This window comes from Microcebus murinus, chromosome 9 (assembly GCF_040939455.1).
Source record: "Microcebus murinus isolate Inina chromosome 9, M.murinus_Inina_mat1.0, whole genome shotgun sequence".
NCBI classification, from domain to species: domain Eukaryota; kingdom Metazoa; phylum Chordata; class Mammalia; order Primates; family Cheirogaleidae; genus Microcebus; species Microcebus murinus.
The window spans coordinates 102,698,531-102,725,219 of NC_134112.1; the positions used below are offsets into that span (position 1 = coordinate 102,698,531).

General features: G+C 39.9%; 1 protein-coding gene across 2 annotated transcripts in view; it reads left to right on the plus strand.

The window, feature by feature from the left end:
- UBE3C (ubiquitin protein ligase E3C) overlaps positions 1-26,689 on the plus strand; it is a 111,374-nt gene that overhangs the window by 40,577 nt on the left and 44,108 nt on the right. The window contains exons 12-17 of one of the 2 annotated variants that reach the window (XM_076006757.1): positions 6,566-6,723; positions 6,858-7,090; positions 16,211-16,315; positions 19,073-19,160; positions 23,934-24,031; positions 25,301-25,433. In XM_076006757.1, the coding sequence (XP_075862872.1) occupies positions 6,566-6,723; positions 6,858-7,090; positions 16,211-16,315; positions 19,073-19,160; positions 23,934-24,031; positions 25,301-25,433 (815 nt within the window). The remainder of the gene's footprint in view (positions 1-6,565; positions 6,724-6,857; positions 7,091-16,210; positions 16,316-19,072; positions 19,161-23,933; positions 24,032-25,300; positions 25,434-26,689) is intronic. The other variant, XM_076006758.1, reaches the window with a different exon arrangement.

Below are 26,689 nucleotides of genomic sequence, written 5' to 3' on the forward strand. Positions count from 1 at the left end.
TATTCTTTTGACAATGAAAATATAGATTTGAAGCAAATTTAACATCATTACAAACATTAAAACAATGTAGAAGTTGGTTTTTTTAAACTTTTTGCTAAAATAATTTGAGTTTTCATATATAAATGTGTAACTTGAAACTATCTTTTTTATATATATGTATATATATATATATATATATATAGTGTAAGAAGAAATAATTGTCTTTAAAATTCTTCATGACAAACTGACTTAGCCCTTTACCATGTTGTTGGATTTTTCCTCCATTAGAAGTCTAAGCCAGTCTCTCTGTACTGTGATATAAAAAGATAAAGTGTGTAACTCAGTTAATTGGAGATTAAACTTGGCGCAGTGGTCCCCAGCCTTTTTGGCATTAGGAGCTAGTTTCCTGGAAGAGTTTCTCCAAGGACGTGGGTGGGGTATGGTTTCAGGATGATGCAGGCACTTTATATTTACTGTGCAGTCATTCCTCTCTGCTGATGATAATCTGCATTTGCAGCCGCTCCCCGGCGCTAGCATCACCGCCTCAGCTCCATCTCAGGTCGTCAGGCATTAGATTCTCATGAGGAACCACAGCTGCAGCCCAGATCCCTCGCTTGTAAGTTTACGGTAGGGTTCTCCCTCCCATGAGAGTCTCACGCCACTGCCGATCTGACAGGAGGCGAAGCTCAGCTGGTGATGTCAGCAGTGGGGAGCGGCTGTAAGTAGAAATGAAGCTTCAGTGGCTGCTCCACCCTCACCTCCTCCTGGTAGCCTGGTTCCTAACAGACTTGGAGAATGCTAACGTTGTGTTAACCATGCTGATAGTGACAGCAGTCAGCATATGGAACACACACTGTGAGCCAGCTTGTCCTGTAAAGGAAAGGCAAGTCTCAGTTTTAGGGCAAGAGTGTGGAGGGAAATGGTGGGTGTTTTTCTTTTTAGGAACAAGAAGTTGGATGAAAGAATTTTTGGCAGGTGGAGGGTAGGTGTCCAGAATTCAAATATGTATGTATTTACCTGCTATCTAATCTGCTCTATACTATGTAAGGTGGTACTGAAAAACCTTGTGATGAGATTTCTGGATTTGGGGCTTTTTAATGCAGTACATAGAGCAAATGATACATTTTAGGACCTTTTTATCAGCCACAGTTGGCCTCTTTATGAATGGAACTGGTGTTCAAATCATATGTACAAAACTATTTTTATTAATGGACATGTCAATTAATGAATAACATTACTTTGAATTACTTTCCTGTGTTTTCATTTAATCTTAAGGGAGTTTTTAGCAATGCCACTGTATCTGGTGAAACATCTAAATGTTAAGTGATTCTCTTACGTCAACAGTGAGTGGCACAAGCAGAGATGAGAAACCCCCTTGGAATAACATAATGCCTAGAAAAATTCTCTTCTGGCCTTTCTTTTCCAAACTAAACTATAAGGTTTTAGGTATGTTTTGTTCTGTGGTGTTTTTTGGTGTACATTAGTCGCTCCTCACTGCCAACCTTGTCTTTCATGAGTGACAGGTTTTCTTAGGGCCAAAGCAGATTGGGGAACATTAGGGCAGGAGATTATCATTTGCCTTAAGCGTCCCAGCCCAGCACCAGTGATACTGTCGTGTTATTTTCTGATGATTGCTTATCGTTTCTGATATTTATCTTTTGGTGAGGAAATGGAATCGTGGGCTGTGAAAGAGTAAATGAGATATTGTTAATCATTACCATTTTATAAGTTGATAAAATTATACAAGTTTTTAGATAGTTTCTTTTTCTTTTTGACAAGAGTTTTGCTCTGTTGCCCAGGCTAGAGTGCTGTGGCATCGGCCTAGCTCATAGCAACCTCAAACTCCAGGGCTCAAGTGATCCTCTTGGGCCGGGTGCAGTGGCTCATGCCTGTAATCCTAGCACTCTGGGAGGCTGAGGCGGGCGGATTGCTCGAGGTCAGGAGTTAGAAACCAGCCTGAGCAAGAGTGAGACCCCATCTCTACTATAAATAGAAAGAAATTAATTGGCCAACTAATATCTATATAGAAAAAATTAGCCGGGCATGGTGGTGCATGCCTGTAGTCCCAGCTACTCAGGAGGCTGAGGCAGGAGGATCGCTTGAGCCCAGGAGTTTGAGTTTGCTGTGAGCTAGGCTGACGCCACGGCACTGTAGCCCGGGTGTCAGAGTGAGACTCTGTCTCAAAAAAAAAAAAATAAAAAAAAAAATGATCCTCCTGCCTCAGCCTCCCGTGTAGGTGGGACTACAAGCATGCGCCACCACGCCCAGCAAATTTTTTTTCTTTCTATTTTTAGTTGCCCAGCTAATTTTTTTTCTATTTTTAGTAGAGACAGGTCTTGCTCTTGCTCAGGCTGGTCTCGAACTCCTGACCTCAAGTGATCCTCTCCCTTCAGCTTCTTGGAGTGCTGAGATTACGGGCGTGAGCCACCACACCTGACCTTTTATTTGTGTACCTTATTAAAATACAGACCTCAGGAAATTGACAGTGTATTAATACATTCTTAATATGTATGCTCCTTGACTTATAATGGGGCTATGTCCTGATAAACCCATCACAAGTTGAAGATACCATGACTTAGTACACCTAATCTACTGAAGCATGACAGCTTGGTCTAGCCAACCTGATATGGGCTCAGAACACTTCTTTTTTCTTTTTGGAGACAGAGTCTCGCTTTGTTGCCCAGGCTGAGTGAGTGCCGTGGCGTCAGCCTAGCTCACAGCAACCTCAAACTCCTGGGCTCAAGCAAGCCTTCTGCCTCAGCCTCCCGAGTAGCTGGGACTACAGGCATGCACCACCATGCCCGACTAATTTTTTCTATATATATTAGTTGGCCAATTAATTTCTTTCTATTTATAGTAGAGATGGGGTCTCGCTCTTGCTTAGGCTGGTTTCTAACTCCTGACCTCGAGTGATCCGCCCACCTCGGCCTTCCAGAGTGCTAGGATACAGGCATGAGCCACCGCGCCCGGCCTCACAACACTTCTATTAGCCTTAGGGCAAAATTTTCGACTACAAAGCTCATTTTTTAATAAAGTGCTGAATATCTCATAATTTGTCAAATACTGTACTGAAAGTGAAAAACAGAATGGTTTTAGGGGTACTCAGAGAGCCTGTTTCTATTAAATGCTTCTCGTTGAAAATCCCAAGTGAAACCATCATGAGTCAGTGCCCTTCTGAATATGTCTCATTGTATTTACTATTGCGAATAAAATTTAAAATGAAATGCCTGCTTTCCTGATGATGGCATTCAATGAAATTTGGCAACACTTCACAGCAGACTTGGGTAACTAGGGCTTCACCTTTACTGTGCAGCGGTATCCTCAGGGGAGCTCGTCATTGCAGGGAGTCTCTGTTCCTGCCCTGAGACCCGGGTTAGAGTCCAGAGTCTGCTGGAGCAGGCTCACCAGCCGCTGAGACGCAGCCGGCTCTCGGCTGACCGAGAAGCACTGTTCCTCACCCACACCAGCAGTACAATGGTCATTAATATGAAGTGTCTGATTTCGAATCAAAAGTTGATTACATCTCAAGAAGCAATACAGTTAAATTGTGTGCCTAAACTGTCAGCATAATTTTGCCATCTTAACGGTAGCTTGTTTATGCCACCAGCGAAGAAGCCTGGAGACGGAGTGGCTATGAAATCACGAAAGGTATTTTCCACAGCTTGTTGAAAATTGAATATTGTTCCTTGCAAGAAGTGGTCCAAAGCGTGGAGGAAGTGGTAGTCAGTTGGTGCAAGGTCTGGTGAATACAGTGGATGACAGAGTTTCCAAGTCCAGCCTCTCTAGTTTGAGCAGTGTTGTTTTTGTGACGCGGTCTTGCAAGAGGATTGGCCTGTCTTTATTGACCAGTCTTGGCTGCTTAATCTCAAGCATCCTCATCATTTTGTCCAGTCGGTTGCAGTGGACATCCACTGTAATCGATTGACTAGGTTTCATGAAACCATAGTGGGGCAAATATTAGCTTTTTGGGGCAAATATTTGGTTTTGGATGTGTTTCAGCACTTCACCTTTATTTATCTGTTATGCTGAACACTTGTGATTGTCAAAAGGAATCCAGTTTTCGTCCCCAGATAACAATACTGTATAGAAATGGTTCGCCTTTACGTCATAACGGCAAAGAAAGGCAAGCTTCAAAGACAGTTCTCTTCTGATGCTGGTCTAATTCAAGTGTTACTCATCTATCCAGATTCTTTACCTGGCCCATTTGTTTTAAATGATCCAATATTGTTGGAATAGTCACGTGAAACCTTGCTGCTAATTCACACGTACATTGAGATGGATTCACTTCCACTACAACTTTCAGCTTATGATTATCCACTTTGGTCTCAGGTTACCCACATGGCTCATTTTCAAGATTAAAATCACCAGATTGGAACTTGTTAAACCATCGACGTACTACTGTGCGTTCATTGGCCACATCCTTTCCAAACACTAGGTTGACATTTCAAGCCGTCTGCGCTGTGTTCGTTCCACAATGGAACTAATGTTAAAAAATAACATGAAGTTTTGACTTATCCATGGTTTCACAAAAATTGCTCTAAAAAATAAAATTGAAAAATAAACAGAAGCCAAACTGCGCTTGAAAGACTGAGGATGGGCCGGGCACGGTGGCTCACGCCTGTAATTCTAGCACTCTGGAAGGCCGAGGCAGGCGGATTGCTCAAGGTCAGGAGTTCGAAACCAGCCTGAGTGAGAGCAAGACCCCATCTCTACTATAAATAGAAAGAAATTAATTGGACAACTAATATATATAGAAAAAATCAGCAGGGCACGATGGCGCATGCCTGTAGTTCCAGCTACTTGGGAGGCTGAGGCAGGAGGATCGCTTGAGCCCAGGAGTTTGAGGTTGCTGTGAGCTAGGCTGACGCCACAGCACTCACTCTAGCCTGGGCAGCAAATCAAGACTCTGTCTCCAAAAATAAATAAATAAATAGGGAGATGCACCTTCACAATTAAAAAAAGGAGAAGTGTCAAAGTGAAATGTCAGAGATATCAACTGTCACACTTAGTACTTAACGAAATCAGACGCTCCATACTTAATAACCTAATACATTTAGAGCATCTCTAGATGGATAGGAAACAACTATTTTGGAATATCAGACCTTTAGCAAATAACATTTTTATTCATTTGCCTCATTTTCAGTATTTGCTATTGAAATCAGACAGTGTAGTTTCCTTTTTGCTAAAAATGAAAGAACATACAGCCAGCTGGTTACTGTTTTCCACTAGGTATCCCTGCACCAAGACATAATGCAAAGGTGTTATCCCAGATGTCCACAGTTTCCCAGGTACTAGGAAACCCCAGGCAGTTCAGCCTAGCCCACCAGTGCCCGACTGCTGATAACTGGTGACCTTCCCTCTGCTTTGCTCTCATGTAGAATTTGTGCATCCTAACTGCTGGTCAAATCTCATCTATTAATAATATTATGCCTGTAATTTTGTAGAAATAGATATTCAGGGAGGTGAAAGTGACTGTTCCCACAACATTTAGTTACCCATGATTGGTTTGACATGCTGGAGGGTGCTGTGGGCTTTATAGTGTGGAAAGAGCTTGTTGGATAACCTCTGTTAACTAAACATCTATAAGACAAGGAAGCAGGCTGGGCACGGTGGCTCACGCCTATAATCCTAGCACTCTGGGAGGCCGAGGCGGGCGGATTGTTCGAGGTCAGGAGTTTGAAACCAGCCTGAGCAAGAGCGAGACCCTGTCTCTACTATAAATAGAAAGAAATTAATTGGCCAACTAATATACATAGAAAAAATTAGCCGGGCATGGTGGTGCACGCCTGTAGTCCCAGCTACTGGGGAGGCTGAGGCAGGAGGATTGCTTGAGCCCAGGAGTTTGAGGTTGCTGTGAGCTAGGCTGATGCCACAGCACTCACTCTAGCCTGGGCAACAGAGTGAGACTCTGTCTCAAAAAAACCAAAAGGACAAGGAAGCCGACTTTAGTGAGAGAGAAACGGAACACATTCTAGGTGACAAGGAAATTTAAGAAGTCTTGACTCTTGATGGGTGAAGGAGACCACAGAGTTCTCTGAAGACCCCCCATTCCTGGCCCTGGGGACACAGCCTGTGCAGAAAGGGGGAGCATTGTCCTGAAGGCCCTCATTTTGCTTCAGGATCGAACTGTTTTTAACATTCCTTGAACTGTTTTGGATGTTCCTAGAAGTACATGACTGGATGGATTTTTCCTGGGACAAGAATGAGTCACCTTTTTAAGATATGTTGAGTTGAGGGAAAGGGGGACAGATTCCTTATAAAAGCACAGTACAGTGTATGTCTGTAATAGTGTCCTCAGCCTTTGGACCACTGGCTGCTTCTTAGTAACTTGATTTATCCAGTTGATATGCCAGTAGTAGCAGGCACATTTGTGAGGAGTAATGGGTTGATGTGCTGTTTTAAGTTAATACATGCTATTTGTTAACCTATGTTGTCACGCTCACAGCGACTTTCCCTCTAAGTATTTTAAGTGTCAATGTGATTATTATGTTCCTTGATTGCATTTGTGTGGTGTCCTGTCTTCTTCTCTTCCCGAACTAAAACTAATCTTAAAATAACTGTGTTTCCTCCCTCTCCCCAACTCCAGGTCCATGGTCCCACTGCTGCAGGTGATATCAAGGGGCTCGCCTATGTCTTTTGAGGATTCCAGTCGAATCATCCCACTCTTTTACCTTTTCAGCTCCTTGTTTAGTCATTCACTAATTTCCATACATGATAATGAATTCTTCGGTGATCCCATAGAAGGTGAGAATTTTGAGAAATCGGTGGCCTGTCAGTTTTCATAGAAAATAGAAGGTTTTAAGCCTTTCAAGTCTTTCAGTGTGTGTTAAGAAATGAGAAAAGAAACATATGATGGAACCCTGGGTTGTGTTTCTCAGTTGTAGGCCAGAGACAGTCGTCAATGATGCCCTTCACTTTAGAGGAGCTGGTGGTGCTGTCTCGGTGCCTGCGGGACGCCTGCCTGGGCATCATCAAGCTGGCCCACCCCGAGACCAAGCCTGAGGTGCGGGAGGAGTACGTCACCGCCTTCCAGAGCATCGGAGTCACCACCAGCTCCGAAATGCAGCAGTGTATCCAGATGGAGCAGAAACGATGGATTCAGCTATTTAAGGTGTGGAGCATATGTGTTTCGTTGCTTACTGAGGTTGAATAGTATGCAAATTTGTTTTGGCTTGACTCGTTTCACAAGAATAGGTTTATTTCAGGCATACATTTTAATCTGCAGAAGTTTTTAATTCAGAAAAGTAATTTTAGGCCGGGCGGGGTGGCTCACGCCTGTAATCCTAACACTCTGGGAGGCGGAGGCGGGTGGATTGCTCAAGGTCAGGAGTTTGAAACCAGCCTGAGCGAGAGCGAGACCCTGTCTCTACAATAAATAGAAAGAAATTAATTGGCCAGCTAATATATATAGAAAAAATTAGCCGGGCATGGTGGCGCATGCCTGTAGTCCCAGCTACTCAGGAGGCTGAGGCAGGAGGATTGCTTGAGCCCAGAAGTTTGAGGTTACTGTGAGCTAGGCTGACGCCATGGCACTCACTCTAGCCTGGGCAACAAAGTGAGACTGTGTCTCAAAAAAAAAAGTAATTTTAATTTAAATTTACCTCATTTAAAAACCTTGCTTTTACATTGTTACATTATCTTTTGTAAATTGCCATAAGTACTTAAACTGTGACAGGGTGAAGTATAATTTAAATTTTTTAATGTTTTCATTTAAAAATTTCTTACAGATTTTATTTTTCAAATAACTGATTAATAAGGTAGACTAGGTCATTAATTTTAAATGCAAGTTGTATGTAAATTATTTTAAAACATCTTCATTTTAAAAGAGAAATTATGAGTTACTGTGGCTGGAATGTTGGCAGGAAACCACCACCACCGAGAATGTAGCTATTGGTGTAGAAGAAAAGGAAAGGAAAAGGGTGCTTGACTTCCCATGAAATTTCTACAGCAAACACATCCAGTCAGCTAAAATTGCTCATTAAAGGAGTGAGAGCAGAAGAAATGCATTTTCCAAATTGAATGCTAGATTTACAGTCCGTTTAATACCAGTGACCTCTCGCACACTAATGTTCAGTTCGAGTCATCAGCTGTCCCTTTGGGTCTTTTATCACTGCTTTTGTCAAGCTATCTATTTAATTGAAAGAAGTTAATTGAATGAAAATGATCAACTAAGCTTGTATTAATATTGCTAATGGAACTTTCTTCTTGGCCATGTTTGGAGAAAGATGTCAAGCTAGACTTTAGGAAGGGCCCATTAATGCTTGCACTTAACCTGATGGGCTAATTAAGGAATGCTTATTCATTCTACAAGTCCGGGAGAGTCTCTAGCCAGCCCATTCTGCCTGATTTTACAACACATTTCACTTATGAGCATGAGCATTAGTAGCAGAGAGAGTAACTGATAATGTTTTGATTGCAGTGAATACAGCACTAATGCATGATTGAATTTATAATTGTGCAGATTGGTGTAATATATGTTTGCACAATTTATTTTAATTACCTATCTCTATATTCCTAAGTAAACTTTAAAGGTCACATGTTAAGCCCTTAATATATCTTTTCTTAGCAATTGACAATTTTTTAACTTTTCTAAGTTAAAAATAAGCTATCTTATTAAAATTTATGATCCTTATGTAAGCTTTTCCTGGGTATGGGTATTATGGTAGCATATGTGTTTTCCTTTCAGTATTTAATTAAACTCTGGGATCTTTGTTAATAAAGGTTTCCATTATGTAGGATATCAGGTTTTGTGTACAGTATCAGATAATTTCCTTGTGTTATAGCACCTATTGAGAGTTTTATAATTTTCATATGACAGGCTTATCTTTAGGACATAAAAATCTCTGAAGTTAATAATGCTGTGTGTTTTTCACCCTGGCTCTGTTTTGTTTTGCTTAAACATTAAATTAAAATTTTGTAGTGAACTCTTTATGCCTCAAAGTAGCTCCTTCCCACTTTATTAGTCACTGAAGGTTTTAACAATTAGAGTGAAAGTTCACTTTTTTGGTACAGGATTGTTTTAGGTTTGAAATTGAGTTATTATAAATAGAGTTTTGAGTTTAAAATAGAATAACTTGAAGACAGTTTTTGAATGGATTATTGTTCTTTGACCAAAACAGTCCCCCCAAAACCATTTTATACTACCTGTTATTAAGCCGAGCCCTAAAAATAACAAAAATCAAGGCATAGTCTTTTAGTAATCAGCTCCATTCATTTTTCTTTCAAGAAAATATTATTTTTATTATGAAATGGTAAGAACTTATACTTGAGTGATTACTATGTTTTAGACAGTATTCTAAGTGCTTTACATATATTAATTTATTTAATATTAATGTAATAATTCTGTGAGAAACTGTATTTATCCCTATTTTACACATGATGTCACGTAGCTAGTAGTTGGTGGAGCTAGCTGCTACTCTACATTCCCCTCTGAAAAGTATTAAAATAAAATTTTATCAGCATTTTTAATATATCATAGTGCCAAATTCGAGTTGAATAATTCAAGGTAGAATCAACCAAGAAAAGTAAAAGCATTTTGCCAATGATCTACCTTCTGTTGATTTTGACAGAATTGCAAATGATGAGACCTGACTCCTTCAACACCAGCCATTTTCATTTTTCAGTCTTTTGATGGTCCTCCCGAGCTAATTTGTGTAAGAGGCTCTGTTGGCTGGTCACAGAACATAGAATTTTAAGTGGATAGAGTCATCTTTCTTTGTCACTGTAAGAATTGAGGTCAGTTTCTAAGCCCTGCATTGACACTGCTAAAACAGTTTATGCATTTATCAAATTTATAAACTCCTCTTGAAGTGTAATTTATAGCTGTAATTGCTTTAGCTCTGTGAGGAGATAGGAAATTCTGTTTTGATATGTCTTTGTGTGCAGCTACCAAAATTAACAGGAGTTGCCTCAGCGGTGCAGCAGGGAGACGAGGAGGAAGGCTCTCATGCCTCTGTCTGTGTTCTGCATGCGGGGAGGAAGAGCTCCCCGTGTTGTGAGTGATTTCCCTTTCTTGGTAGTTGATTTGTATTTTTCAGTTTCAAAAAAGTTTTTTAAAAAAGTAAAAAGTTAAAACAACAGTAGTGCCCTAACTATAACCCTAACATGCCATCATTATCTGTCAGTGTTAGCCAAAAGTTGCAAAGCAGTGTACCCGAATTTTGTTTTTGTAGAGCTCTGCCACATCCTTTTCTGTCTTAGAAGGTTTGAATTTTTTGTTTTTGCTTTTTGACTAAAGTGGATACTTTGAGTAGTAATTTTTTTTTTTTTTTTTTGAGACAGAGTCTTGCTTTGTTGCCTAGGCTAGAGTGAGTGCCATGGCGTCAGCCTAGCTCACAGCAACCTCAATCTCCTGGCTCAAGCAATCCTTCTGCCTCAGCCTCCCAAGTAGCTGGGACTACAGGCATGCGCCACCATGCCCGGCTAATTTTTTATATACATATCAGTTGGCCAATTAGTTTCTTTCTATTTATAGTAGAGACGGGGTCTCGCTCTTGCTCAGGCTGGTTTTGAACTCCTGACCTTGAGCAATCCGCCCGCCTCCCCCTCCCAGAGAGCTAGGATTACAGGCGTGAGCCACCACGCCCGGACTTGAGTAGTAATTTTGTAGAGTTATAAACATGTGCTGGAGAATGCTGTTTTTCAAAATATGCCAGTTTTTAACAAGTGATAACTAAGAGCTATATAAAACTTGATTGACAGCAGTGATCCATACCGCAGACTTCATGAGGGTGGCGGGCCGGGGTGGGAAACCTGATCCCTCCAGATCCCCAGTGCGGCCCTTGGCCAAACCAAACTTCACCAAACAAATCCCTTTATCAGGAGGATTTGTTCTGTAAAATTTGGATTCATTCAGAAGGCTGTACTCAAGGATCCAGAGGGCCATGCGGGGCCCCAAGGCCGCAGGTTGCTCACCCCCGCCTGGTCACGGTCTGCTAGGGGGTCGTGAATGAATTCAGACCGAGTCCCTGTTACCACTGTGTAGTAAGGAAGACGAGCATTCAGCTGCTTAAGCTGAGAAAGAGCAAGCGTAAGAGCCGGTACTGCTGAGCACAGGGATGCAACACCTGCTGCCAGCATCATCACAACTGCGGGCAACGGCCATTTCCTGTGCGATGGCTTTGTTAGAGCTGCTGCATTGCAAGTTCTTCTCATATGTCATCTTTATATATTATTCATTATGAAGTCAAATTTTAAAAATTTCTCTTTTAATATGTTTACCACATTACATATTTACCACACTTAAATACCTACAAATTATATGCTTTTTTTTTTTTTTGAAACAGTCTCACTCTGTTGCCGGACTAGAGTGCCGTGGCATTAGCCTATCTCACAGCAACCTCAAACTCAAGCAATTGCTCAAGCAATCCTACTGGCTCAGCCTCCCGAGTAGCTGGGACTACAGGCACGCACCACTGTGCACAGCTAATTTTTTCTATATATATTTTTAGTTGGCTAATTAATTTTTCTATTTTTTAGTAGAGACGGGGTCTCGCTCTTGCTCAGGCTGGTTTTGAACTCCTGACCTTGAGTGATCCACCTGCCTCGGCCTCCCAGAGTGCTAGGATTATAGGCGTGAGCCACCCTGCCCTGCCAATTATATGCTTTTTATTGAGATTTTAAAGAATTAACTAAGCTGTTTGGTTTTATTTACCTGATTTTACGTAGAGACTTTTATAATGTAAGTTGGTCTTCCTGTTGCCTTTCAGAACTTGGACTATATGTACTTATTTTTTGGTTGCAATATTATATCCAAATATCAGCCATCTCCACTCAGAAATGTCATAATTTAACATTAAAATCCTTAAGTCATCTAATTTATATATAAATTTATTATATAATAATGTATTTTCTTATGAAGTGATAATTTAGGTAATGCTTAAGAATATTTCCCCAAGTGTAATTAAGCAAGACTTTCTTACAATCAGCATAGCCAGTGAACTCTCTAACACACTGTGATCTTGTGAAAATAGTGCATGTTAATTTTTAATCTTTAACTTGGACAGACATCAAGTTGAGTTTTTATAAGGAATTTCTATGTTTCTGTGCAGTTATGTACTTGATCTTTTTAATATTTAGATTGAGGGAACCCTTTTAAATATCACCGATTTTTAATTCAAATGGTACCTGATAGAGCATGTATAGCAATTGTATGTGTTTCTAGGTATTCAATGTGTTAGTTTCCAAGCATTTATATAATCTAAGGTTTCGATCTAGTGTGGGAGAACATGGTATGTGGAACAAGAGTTGACACATCAGATGAATATAGTCCTGTGCATTTATGACTTACAGCCTGCTGGGACTTGTATATTGAGCTAGATAGAGCCTGTTTTTCTAATGTTTGTTTGCTATTTTATTTTGCTTTCTGTCAGTTGTCACCCTGTTTCTCAAGTTTGGGCATGTCAGAACCGCAGGAGCAGTTGGGACGACTGCTGACTGGCTCTGCCTTGGAGCGGTTGACTCGACTGTGCTTTTTTTTTTTTTTTTTTTTTTTTTTTTGAGACAGAGTCACGATTTGTTGCCTAGGCTAGAGTGAGTGCCCTGGCGTTAGCCTAGCTCACAGCAACCTCAAACTCCTGGGCTCAAGCAATCCTTCTGCCTCAGCCTCCCAAGTAGCTGGGACTACAGGCATGTGCCACCATGCCCGGCTAATTTTTTCTATATATATTAGTTGTCCAATTAATTTCTTTCTATTTATAATAGAGACAGGGTCTCCCTCTTGCTCAGGCTGGTTTCGAACTCATGACCTCGAGCAATCCGCCTGCCTCCGCCTCCCAGAGAGCTAGGATTACAGGCGTGAGCCACCGCGCCCAGCCTCGACTGTGCTTTGGTGGCAGGGTGGGCGATTGCCAAAGCTGCAGGGGGTTCCAGCCTGCGGTGAAGGTTAAGAGCCATGGACCTAACTCTACCTGTTAGAGTTTACTGGGGGCAGGCTTTTATAATAGTTGATCTCAATTTGCAAAATTGGATTCACCTATGACTTAGGTGCTGTTTAAAATTCTAGAAGTGTTTCAGTTTTGGTAAAGTCTCCCAAAAACCTTGATAAAATTTTAATTGAAACAAAAACTCTCTAATGAATTCAACACTGGCTATCAGTTTCGTCAGTTTAAAATTGTTACTCCACTTTTTCTTACCTTTCAAAATCTGTGGTCAATCTATGTAATTTTTTGCTGGTTACTTCCACAAACTTTCCTTTGGGGACTAAATATTTGTGGCACTCTTGAGTCTGAGACACTGAAAGTGAATGTGGAGAAGGAATATGCTTACAGGCGCTTTGACATTGCAACATGGAGCCTGTCAAATTTTCATGGTTTCTTAATATTTATGTTTTTATTTAAAACTTAGAAGAAAAATAGTTTATATGAAGGAGGAAAAACGTTCTTAGTTGATTTTGAGGTATGATATTTAGCATTTCTAAAAACTATTTTTGAAAGTGGTCTAGGGCTAATCATGCCATATTTAGCAAATAAAAATGCAGGTTACCCAGTTAAATTTGAATTTCAAATAAATCACAATTACTTAAAAAAATGTATTTATGTCCCATGCAATATTTGGGACATGCTTTAATGAAAGCAATATTTGGGACATACTTACACTAACAGTATATTATTTGATGTTTATCTGAAATTTAAATTTAACTAGATGTCCTCTGTATTTTCTCTGGCGTTCCTGTCTAGGGCTCATCTTTAAGTTTAACTTAAGACGTGCTTTCCCACAGTGGCTTCTGTCTGGCATCCCTTCCCTGACTTGCCTCCTTAGACTCAGATGGCTTTTTACCTTCTGCTTTCTTTCTCTCCTCCACTCTTCCTTTCTCTACTCCTTCCTCCCCTTTTTTTGGAAAGAGGATCACAGTGGTACTAGAACATTTTATATGCATTATGTGACTTCTTTTTCCACTTGTAAGATATGAAAATATAAAAGAGGATGCCCCAAACTGAAACTTTTTAATGTTTAATTTTATAATAATTTTGAAGAAGAATATAAATGATGCATTAATTGCCTTATTACCCAAGTTAATAACTTTTGTGACCTATAGAAAATAAATGTCCTCATAAATAGAGGGCGAATAGAGATGAATATCTAAGAGTGGACACAATTTTGTCTTCTGTAGTTGGGCAGACCCGATCCTCTCCTTGCATGACCTTGAGCAAGTCGCCCCCTTTCCCTCATTATACCTAAGTTTCCTTGGGGGTGTTAAATGCATAGTGGGTCCCAATATTCAGTGGGATAATAGCGTTAAATACATGTAAATATTTGTCAGAAAGCTTGTCCTTTGTTAATATTGTGTTTATAAAAGGTTAAATTTCAGCATGGTAGCTATTTAATCTGGATTTATCTATAGTACTGGTTGGTCATGAAAAGGAAAAGACATTTTCTTCATACAAAATGATTATACTTCTATCTCTAGTATTGGAAGAGCGTATGGTGGCCTCCTATGGACTACCTGAATCTGTCCCACATGAGGATAGCACATGTAATGTTACACAGCTAATTGAGATTTAATCTTTACTTTTGAAGAGTAAAGCTGAGTGACTTCTAAGAATTAAGTGCATTACATCAATGATGTTATTTTGAGCATGCAGTTAACCAGGCAGAACCTAAAACAAGGCTATTGCCAATCTGCCTGTGCTGCATAAGAAATCTATAATTATAAAACGTTGAACATATATATGTAACTGACCTCTTGAGCAACCACAGCAGATTCAAGGGTCAGGGAATAACTAACTCCATATTTACCTTGACTATTTAAACTAATTTCCACTTAATCAGAAGAGTAATAATTATTATAGTATTGTGATAGGTTTTCAAATATCACAAGAGAGATGCCACTTCTAAATTGGTAAGAAATGTTTACCGGTTAGAAAGCCGTATTCCAGATCTCCAGAGATTTTTACTGATGTAGTTTTATTTGCATGGCCCAGGTGCTCAAATATTCCTTTTTTCTGTTATTCCAAATAACTACCCATAGTCCATGAGTAGTTATTCTGGTGGCGTCCACATTATAGTAGCCTGAGATATCAACCCAAGGACTTTTCTCACCCTTTTTCCTTGGGGACACAGAATTTCTGGTATCCCTGTATGCCAGGATATGCATTTCTTTAAAAAAGCATTTGTGTTTCTGTTGTATGTAGATGCTAAATTATGGAATTTTAAAGGGGAGTCTAATAACAGTTGACATTGTGAGATCTTGCTTATCCAGAGGGTATATTTAGAAATCGAGTTGTTCTGATTTTATTACCCCTCTGATTGTCCTAATTGTATTTTATTTAATTAGAAGCAGTGTGTACATAAGCCTGAGTGACTTTTTCAGAAAACACCATTGCAGTCTTCTTGAATTCCCTAGTAGTTTTATGATTGAATCCTGGTTGTAGAGGTTTGTTTAAAACTTTGGTTTTATAATTTTGGTTTATCTTTGCTTATAAAAGATACATTTCTATTCAATATAGAATTTCAGATCTTTTTTAGTGTTGCTTGATCTCTTTAATCATATATTATAAAATTTATAAATGATTATTGATCCCCATCAGTTGTTGAGTACCTACTAGGTTCCATGGTAGTTATAATAGTTGGATTCTCTTTGTAAGAAGCCAGAGAGAAACTATAATATTGCTCATTCAGAAAAAAGTAATAATAAAAGACTAAGCTATGATAATGTAGTGAAAATTTGTGTAGGCCCGACCATTTGGGGAAGCTTCACCAAGGAGATGAGACTAAATTTTTGTGGAGTGATGGTGGGAAGAAGACTTAACTCCAGAGGATTATTTAAGGGAAATACTGAAATTTGCGGCGGGGGAGATGTGACAATGATGACTAGGATGCTTCTCTTTTCCTCCAGTGCCCTTGGTGCAGTGTTTCTCAGAAAAACAAGACATGCTATTTTAACTTGTGAAAGTTTTACAAAGTTGCACCACCTAGAGATGTCTCTCATTGTAGCTCAGATGAGATAATAACACTTCCAGATTTGTGTTTCAAAACTTATTCACCATTTGTCTTGTAATTAAAGAAATTCTTATGTGCATGTATGTGTTCATTTTTCTGTACATATTTGTTTGCAGATAACTGCATCGTACACATCTTACACTGGCAGAGAAAAGCCCTTTTTGTCCCTGGCTTGGTGGTTTGTGGCCAGATGCGCTGCCGGGTCCCGCCGCACCGCTGGGGGTGTGCTCGCCTCTGCGCGGTGGTAGCTGCTGACCGCGCTTGTGTGACACAGGCCTTTCTTTCTCCTCAGGTTATCACCAACCTGGTGAAAATGTTGAAGTCCAGAGACACAAGGAGAAATTTTTGTCCTCCAAATCACTGGCTGTCAGAACAAGAAGATATTAAAGCAGATAAGGTGTCAATGAAAAATCTTTTTAATACTTTTTATTAAAAATATTTTTCAGCTTTTGTCTTTCTGGGGAGAAAAATAATCCTTTAAAAGTGTTTATTACTTATTCACTAAGTATGAATGGTAAGCTTTAACTACTAACTCTTTGTTCATGTAATGGGACACAGCACTAGCATTGACTTAAACCTGCATTCTGAGTGTGTTATGAATCCTAATTTTCCTCATTAACCTAAATTATATTGAAGCCTAATGATTCTTTGTTGATGTTGACAGACATTTTGCTTTTATTGGTATTAATACTAAATATTATACAAGGGCTGTCCGGAAGGTGTCTAGGCATTGTTAATATAACAAGAACATTACCTGGCTGGATACTTTCCAGACAGCCCTTGTATGTTCAATACTTGAAAGAGATAGATCTCCTTAGTTCTCCAAAGAAGCAGAGACAAATTTGAATATTACTAAGATCTACGTCTAAAACAGATTTAGTAGTGTAATGTGTTAGAGAAAAATTTAAGCAACATTACCAGGGCATGAAGTGTTTCCATTTTTGTTTTTCAGAACAGTCTTGAGTGGATTCATTTCAGAATCTTAGGGGTGGGAGATAGGGAATAGAGGGGTATAGAAGAAAGCAGGTTACAGAAATATTAAGAGAAAACATGAGTGCTGAGAACAATTTCATAAGCATTCCTGTGTCCTCATGAGATATTTTGTCTTTAAGTATATGGCTTCTAATGCCACTGACCAGGGTTAGCAACTGTGTCAGACCCTATAGCAGCAAACAGCTCCAGGACCCAGGCAGGGGCTTCCAAACAACATTTCTCACTGAGAAGAGGCAGTCCCTTGGCATAATGGTTGGTTCTAGGTCCGGACCAACAAGGTGGGTGTGGAGTGTCCTGTCACACTAGAGAGCCAGGGGGCTATAAAAGGCTCCTGGGGTTGTGTGGCAGGATCGGAGGCATTGGAAGGGCTCCAACTGGCCACAAGTGGGAAATCTGAGCCTTGGTAGAAACAGCTGCAGGTGACTCAAATATCAGATGTGCTTAAATCTATGATTTAATAATACTAAAAACTTCATTGGTCATTTTTGTAGGAACCACCTACAAAAAAGAGGTAGGAACCACCTCTTTTTTTTTTTTTTTTGAGACAGAGTCTCTGCCCTGTTGCTCTGTATAGAGTACAGTGGCATCATCATAGTTCCATAGTAGCCTCAAATTCCTGGGCAGGCAATCCTCTTGCCTCAGCCTCCCAGGCTGAGACTACAGGCACATGCCATGACACCTGGCTAATTTTTCTATTTTTAGTAGAAATGGAGTCAGTCTTGCCCAGGCTGGTCTAGAATTCCTGGCCTCAAGTGATCCTCCTGCCTCAGCCTCCAAGAGTGCTAGGATTACAGGCATGAGCCACTGTGTCCGCCTGCCTCATTATTTTGAGTATTGTTTTGACTAAAAGAAGTAATCAAGTATTAGCCTGCCTTTCCTTTATGAGCTGTACCTCAGGCTAAGTAGGCCAGGCATCCTCAAACTATGGCCCGCGGGCCACCTAGCACATTTATCTGGCCCTCCGGGAGTTGTTGCCGCCGCTGCCTGTCCTGCTTAGCAGCCAACTCGTCCCGGGCCCACAGTGTGTGCTCTCCAACGGTCTGAGGGACAGTGAACTGGCCCCCTGTTTAAAAAGTTTGAGGACCCCTGAACTAGGTGGTTGATGATGTGTGTTAATAATATGTGAAACTAGAGTCACCCCACTCTGCAGCCCCCTGGGAGACAGAAGACCCGGCAGTGCTACCCCAAATGTGATCGGCACACTGGGCCTGCTGGTCTGAGGCGGCGTGAGCGTCCCCGAGGTGATGAGGGTCTGCTGCTGGAATATAAATCATCGCACCCCTGCCTTACTCAGAAAGTGTTGCTGTGGGAAAATAGCAACTGAACCCAGCAGCTTGTTTAGGGACTCGGATGTTTATGTTTTGGCACAAGTTCTTTATCTCATCGCCAACCTGGAGCACAGTGCACACACCACACTGGGAGTGGCTTCCATCTCGGCAGTGCTGAGCACACGCAGGTGCCTCCCGTGAAGGAGCTCCCCAGCCAGCTAAGAAACATTCCTGCCCCAAAATTAAATCTGAGTGTGATGAAACCTGTGTCTAGCTGCAAGCTTATAGGAAATGGAGGGATTAGAAGTACATGTTTAACAACCCCATGAGGGTGCAATTAGCAAAATCCAGATTATGGGAAATTTTACTGGACAGAAGTTTCTGCTGCTTCCTTAAAAATCGGAAGAGGTTGGGCGAGGTGGCTCATACCTGTAATCCCGGGACTTTGGGAGACCAGGGTGGGAGGATCCTTTAAGCCCGGAGTTTGAGGCTGCAGTGAACTATGATGGTGCCGCTGCACTCCAGCCCAGGCGACAGAGCAAGACCCTGTCTCCAAAAAAATAAATAAAATTTAAAATAAAGTGTGATATATTTTGCTTCATGAAGTAATGATATTATGATGACTTTCTGTGTCTAGATATTGTACACCATTAAATAAAATAATTACAGATTTTTTTCAGCTGTATTAGAAAAAGTAATTAAACTGCAAAAGTATGAAAGTTCAGCCAGCATAAAAGAGGGCATAAGAAGGTGACGTGAAAAGAACACGAAGGTATTAGATCAAAGAAAGGGTCCAGCCACTTGAAATAAATATGAAACACTGGTTGTGCTCAGGTGTGACCAGGTAGGAGTTCGTTCGTGCAGGAAGTGCTGAACATTGGTTGCCCCCACAGGTCACGCAGCTCTATGTGCCAGCGTCCAGACACGTGTGGAGGTTCCGGCGCATGGGGAGGATAGGCCCACTGCAGTCCACCCTGGACGGTGAGTCTTCCGGGATGCAAGTGTATTGAGGAGTGATTTACACACCGTAGAATTCACTTCTTTTAGTTTATAGTTCTGTGGTTTTTGTGGGGTTTTTTTGTTTGTTTGAGGCAGAGTCTCACTCTGTTGCCCGGGCTAGAGTGCTGTAGCATTAGCCTTGCTCACAGCAACCTCAAACTCCTGGGCTCAAGCGATATTCCTGCCTCAGCCTCCCGAGTAGCTGGGACTACAGGCATGTGCCACCATGCCCAGCTGATTTTTTCTATGTATTTTTAGTTGGCTAATTAATTTCTTTCTATTTTTAGTAGAGACAGGGGTCTTGGTCTTGTCTTGCTCAGGCTGGTTTTAAACTCCTGACCTTGAGCAATCCACCCGCCTTGGCCTCCCAGAGTGCTAGCATTACAGGCGTGAGCCACCGCACCCGGCCTATAGTTTTTAATATATGTTTTGGATATAATGCCTTTATCAGACATGTGTTTTGCAGATATTTTCTCCTAGTCTGTGGCTTGTCTTTTTCTTTTCATGTTATAGTAGTGTCTTTTGAGGAGCAGGTTTTTAATTTTGATATCCCATTTGTCATAATTCTTTTTTATGAGTTGTACTTTTGGTGTGATGTCTAAGATACCTTCATTTAATGTAATGGTTTGCTTTTCTCTCCCTAATATTTTTCTTGTCAGCTCCTGCTCACTTGAGCTATGCAAGATGTAATAGACTCTTAAAGTATATTCATAATTTATGAATTTCAGTCAGCTACCTGCAGCATGATTTCTTTGTGTGCATTTTGTTTTTCATTCTTAGTTGCTTTTAGTTTCTGGGGTCAGTGAAGGAGAGGGTGCTACTAGAGTTCAGTCTTTCATTTCTAAGTATTTGGTAATCTGTGTGTGTTTTGGAAATTATCCTGTTTCCACTGTAGTAAATGAACCTTGTGAGGTTGGTATTTGCTGTTAGATTTTAGTAAAAACTAGGATATCAGATGTTAGAATCTTATATCAGTTTGCTTAAGGTTTTATAGATGCTTTGTTCCATATTTTGATCAGAATTAACTTATCAACTGTTTCTATTTGACGTTTGTACTTATATGTTAGAATTGTTAAGAGGTGTAATTTTTGTTTTCCAAAATGTTAAATAATTTTTTTTGGCAAGAAACAGAACAAAATTTGTGGGAATAAGCACATACTTTGGTGTTTGAATCCAAATCAAGATGTTTAGCATTTTGTTTTATTTACTAGAATAGCTATCACCATATGCATTGTGGTGATCTGTTTATTTTTTATCACGAAGTAATATCTTCTCTTCTTGCTTCATTGAACAGATTGTACGGTTTAAAATATTACTCTGTGTGCTTACCCAAAGATTTGCACCCACATATTCTTTAAACATGAATTACTGTCTTGGATAATATTTTTTCCTTGTGGATTTTGTTTCCCAGTGGTAGCCCTGCAGTTTGGATGTGTAAGGTATTATTAGAACAGCTAAGGTGATTTGGGTGAGGTTTAAGGAGAAGTGGTAGCTCTTGTGGTTTGACCAGTTTCAGCAGCCTAGAGTCACATGAATTGAAGAATGAATAAATTAATGAAGAGCAGTTATTTAATCTTTTGGGTTTTTTTTCTTCCTTTTTTCTTCCTTCCATGATGCTACCTATAGCATCATGGGGTGTTGTAAGAAAACTTAAATTACCAGACTAGCTCTGCTATGTTGCAGGGTGTGTGGGATGTCTGCATGTCTAGATTTTGCTGCGGTGACCTCTGTGCAGCTGTGTGGCTCTTGGGCATGACCTGTCACAGAGACACTCGTCTGCTCTGTTCTTAACTAGTTCCTCCCTCTTCATGTTGTTGGTAGCTCTTATTTTTACTCTTTTTGAAGTATAATTTATGTAAAGACGATTTTTTAAAGTAAAACTACTTTCATTTATTGTCGCATGATTGCCTAATCATTCTATAAAACCAAGAAATAAAAAACATACAGAATGGATTAAAGTTCTGGGCAGACCTTCTCTGCCCAAAAACTGACTCTTGAATGAAATATCTTGTCTTTCTCTTCAGTGGTCTTTCTTCCAGACCAGAGTTTGTCATTCAAACCCTTTCACTGCCACTGCATTCATTTAGATGAATGTGTGAAAACCTCGGGGAACAATGTAAAATTGGCTTAATCCCACTTGAATTGAGGGAGGAGCGGCTAACTCATAGCACAGGCAGTTGTATTTAGTTGCGCTTTTTTTCATTTATTCAAATGGAGGAACTTGAATTTCTAAGTACCTGTGCATTGCTGATTGCTCTTATTTCGTTTTAAAAGAGTAAGCCGAAAAATAAAATAAATGAGCAAATTTTGTGAACGGGTAGTTTATATGTCCTTTCTGTTTATGCCCTCTTTTTTTTTTTGAGACAGAGTCTCACTTTGTTGCCCAGGCTAGAGTGAGTGCCGTGGCAGTCAGCCTGGCTCACAGCAACCTCAATCTCCTGGGCTCAGCGATCCTCCTGCCTCAGTCTCCCGAGTAGCTGGGACTACAGGCATGCGCCACCATGCCCGGCTAATTTTTTGTATATATATTTTTAGTTGGTCAATTGATTTCTTTCTACTTTTGGTAGAGATGAGGTCTCGCTCAGGCTGGTTTCGAACTCCTGACTTTGAGCAGTCCGCCCGCCTCGGCCTCCCAAAGTGCTAGGATTACAGGCGTGAGCCACCGCGCCTGGCCCTGTTTATGCCCTTTTAATTTAAAAGATATACAGCCGGGCACGGTAGCCACCGCGCCTGGCCCTGTTTATGCCCTTTTAATTTAAAAGATATACAGCCGGGCATGGTAGCCACCGCGCCTGGCCCTGTTTATGCCCTTTTAATTTAAAAGATATTCAGCCGGGCGCGGTGGCTCACGCCTGTAATCCTAGCACTTTGGGAGGCCGAGGCGGGCGGATTGCTCAAGGTCAGGAGTTCGAAACCAGCCTGAGTGAGACCCCGTCTCTACCAAAAATAGAAAGAAATCAATTGACCAACTAAAAATATATATACAAAAAATTAGCCGGGCATGGTGGCGCATGCCTGTAGTCCCAGCTACTCGGGAGGCTGAGGCAGGAGGATCGCTTGAGCCCAGGAGATTGAGGCTGCTGTGAACGAGGCTGATGCCATGGCACTCACTCTAGCCTGGGCAACAAAGTGAGACTCTGTCTCAAAAAAAAAAAAAAAAAAAAAATTCAGACCTTATTTTTTATGGGCCATGTTGAGTCTAGTTACTTTGTTTTCTGGGCATAATAATCTCATATGTAATAATTATATAGACATTTTAAGGGTTATAAGGTACTATAATTATTTAGTTTTTCAGAATCTAATTCCATTTATAATAAAGCTTTCTATAAATAATTTAGTATTAATATTAATTTTGTAGAGATAGTAGATTCTATAATTTTGATCAGTGTGTTCTTTTATTCCTTGGTGTTGTTTAAAAATTTATTTGATTCTAAACATTTCTCATAGGCTGTCTCACCTTACCCCTCTCTGCTGCTCAGCTCTTCCCCAGTGGGCGCAGTGACTTACCCCACCCTGGCTTCCTAGTCCCCTGCACCAGTGTCTGCCAGTAGTGGGAGGATGAGCCGTTAGATTTTGAGAGTTTGACCAATTCTTATTAAGCTTCATTGTATCCTCAAACACTTAAACATAATTCTTGACTTATATGTTCAGTAGCTGATAGTTATAAATTAATCATACTGCTAGTGTTTCCTACTAGTTGAACTTTATTATATAAACTTCCAATTACCAAAATGGATGTATTTTGAATATAATTATGAATATAATTATTAAATACTTGGAAACAGCTTATATTTGAAGAAGTCCAAACACAGTGGGTTTTTTGGTTGAGTGATTACAGGGAGAAAAAAAATATTCTCTTTGCTACAGAGATAGTCATATACTTCTAAATCTTGGGCTAGAAATACATGTGGTGAATTATAACATATGTAAACACTAGTTTCTTTAGCTCCATTGCTATTAGAGATTTTACAAGTGATGATAAAATTCTGACTGTTACTGAGCCCGGCAGTTAGTAGGCACTCAATAAATCTGCATATTTATTGGATAAATGTGCCATAGATTTCAATAAAATGCATCATATGTGTTTTCCTTTTCACTTATATACAGAGTGTAGAAGGGAATCTACTGAGAGTCGTTTAATAAAAAATCTTCAAGGATTTTCCTCTTTCTTAAAATGAGTTTCAAAAGGCCAAGTAACGATTTATTGTGCGACCCAAGCTACTCTTATTGTAAGGACAGAATAGGACACGCATTTATTAGTGAGGTGCTGGCCCCTGTGTAAGCCCTCTCAAGGCAATGTCCGGTAAACTTACTGCTGGCCTGGGAGGAGCATTGTCGGTGCAGGAGGAGGAAAAGGGCAAGCACGTGGCGCTTTCCCACTGTCGGATGTGGCTATGCTTGGCCCTCACCAGTTGTCCTGGCTGCGTGCTTAGGATTTGCTGGGCGGCTGGGAAGGTAACTTGATAATTGATTGGGAAATATTTAATATCGGACCAGGGTATGTATCAGGACAGCCACTGAGGACTTCTGTCCTATTCCTGCACTGCACCAGTGAGGCTTGCTCGCTCAGTTGTGATGACCAGATTGTATGTTGGGCTCGAGGGGATCTGTTCATGGAACTGGAAGTAGATATGTATGTGCTAATAGGTTACTTTAGTAGTCTTAAGAATGATTTTGTAAATCCTGTCCTTAATAACTGGCAGTGGAAATGGAAAGCACAAATGAACTAATTGAAGTTTATAAAATGTATTGTAGTGGGTTTGGAGTCCCCACCGCTGTCTGTGTCTGAGGAAAGACAACTTGCCATCCTAACAGAACTGCCTTTTGTGGTTCCATTCGAGGAACGAGTAAAGGTATGCAGTTTGCTTGGTTTCCTTATTGGTTAAGTCATTATGTAATCACTTTATGGTTATTTATCATATTAGTATTAAAAAATTAACATGCCAACAAAAAAATCACTAGAGGTACCTGGTGCCTTGCTAGCCATATAATTTACATGTTCCCATTAGGTTGTAATAGTTACTGATGATTTGTAAAAACCCAACCAGATAACCTCTTTGTACCAACTGAAAATATTTCCTTAGTTGTAACTCAGGTGTCCTCAAACTATGGCCCTCGGGCCACATGCGGGTGTTTTGCCCGGTTTTTTTTTTTACTTCAAAATAAGATATGTGCAGTGTGCATAGGAATTTGTTCATACTTTTTTAAAATTATAGTCTGACCCTCCAACGGTCTGAGGGACAGTGAACTGGCCCCCTGTTTAAAAAGTTTAAGGACCCCTGTAACTGCTTGAAAGGCTTATTCTGTTATAGGTTTCTTATAGTGAGGGTCTAAGGTTCTTTTTCTGTAACTTTTGCATTGTTTCTGAAAATACAAATTTTGTAAAGATAAGCTTCTGTACATGCGTGTTACAGTTACTTATCATAAACACAACTTTATTAAAACAGAAATGCACAGGTGTCTTAATTCTTTGCCTGGTGATTTGGACTAATGTACATTCCTTACACTTATCTGTTTCCAAATTTAATGTAAAATGTTTTGTTTGCATTCATCAAATATATTTAGCAAATTTCTAACAATTATTCCAGTCTGTTCTCCAGTGACAACTTTAAGAGGGCTGTTTTAGGCCTGTACACGCTCTTTATAGGGTGCACAAAAGAAGAAGTTTCTTTTGAAGCTGTTGGTGTTTCTTCATTAGAAACCACACACAGGCATAGTATTGCATAATTCCTGAGCTCCCTCTGCTGGATTTTGAACATCAAAAAATTACTTGAAATTTGTTACAAAGATATTACCACTATTATTAGTGTACTACTTTTACAAAGCTGTTCTTCCTTCTTCTCTCACCACCTGAGTTTTTATAAAGGGTTTATAAATGTAAATACACTATAGGATGGGATTTTTGAAGTTTACTATAAGATGGGGGAAAGTATTAAATACGTAAATATGATCCATGTTACATATATTTATTGATACAATCGAGATTTGATACCTTGGCTATTAAAATTTCAGAGTTTATGGGAAAACAAAAGTTAAGATTTAATTAGCAGCTTTTACTTTTGGTTGCTTATAACAAAAAGTCTATTGTTTGTAATAACCTTACAACTTCCTCTATTTGTTAGATCTTTCAAAAGTTGATTTATGCAGATAAACAAGAAGTTCAAGGAGATGGTCCATTTCTGGATGGAATTAATGTCACAATAAGAAGAAATTATATTTATGAAGATGCTTATGACAAACTTTCCCCAGAAAATGGTATATACAATTCTCTGTATGTATGTATTTGGCAGGGGGAGGCTGAGGAATTGTTTTAGAAAATGCTGATCATTAAAAACATCAGTGTCCATCACCTTGTTCTATAATGACTTTTAAAACTAAAATGTAGTCTGTCAAATTTGAGAGATTGTATTATGAAATAATGTTCCTAAAATTGACAGCTGTTGCAACAGAAGACTTTCTAAATATTGGTTTTCTTTTAAAGATAAGAAACTAACTCCATCCCGCCCGGTCGTCTGTCCCTAAAATTTAGTTTATAACCTATAATTCTGAAACTGTTGATGGCAGCCATTTATATTCTGTATCTTTTATGTAAATATATATTTATGTAAATATCATAAATTCTAAGCCAAATTAAATGCACTAAAGTAAATGCCATTATAATCCAAATATCTGTATAAAAAGATCAGTGTGCTTCAAGGAGACAGAACTGTTAGTAAAGGAGAGTTACATGGTAACAACAGTTTGGGTGGCACGTGGAGGCCAGTGGCACATGTTTCGTCTTATGTTCATGTGATGCTCAGTGCTATCCTATAAATTAACCTGTTTAACTTCAGGGTTTACGGTGCTACATTAAATCAGTGTTGATCAGGTCAGCGACAAGTTGAACAACAAAAACAAATCAATGTTAAATAGTGCAAAGGGGATTAAAAAGGAGAGCTTGCTGCAAATCTTTGGGAGATGGTAGGCTGTCAGATGTGAAGTAAAAATTGCTTTTTCCTCAAGGGGAGCAATTTAATTTTCTTTTAGGAAAACAAAACCTCTAGGTTTTAATTATTTTTATTGCTTGGATGCAGAGCTAGTCTTGCCATAATGTGGGAGCAGTGGAGGGAAGCTGACACTGGTTTCTCCCCTGCTGTGTTCCAGGTTTTTGTTGTTCAGATAATTTACCCTTGTCATTTAATCCAGGCCACGGCCCTCTGACACACGGTATCATGAACTGAGACCGAGGTTCAGCTGAGGTCTGAGGGCAGGCTGTGAACTCTCCATCACGCCAGGTTTCTCTTGCCTGTTACGTTGTGACTTCAAATGTGACTTGTGAATGAGATGAAATCAGATACTCAGGCTCCTGGTCTAAGCTTTGAATTGGGAGCTGTAGGTAGATGTACTTTGGAAGTCATAATTCCCCCTTCCTTGGGATCCCATGGTACTTTATAAATCAGTTCTAGTAGTTATAACGTTGTGGTACTCTATTCACAGATTTCTTGTTTGTCTCTCCCACTTGACCATGAGGT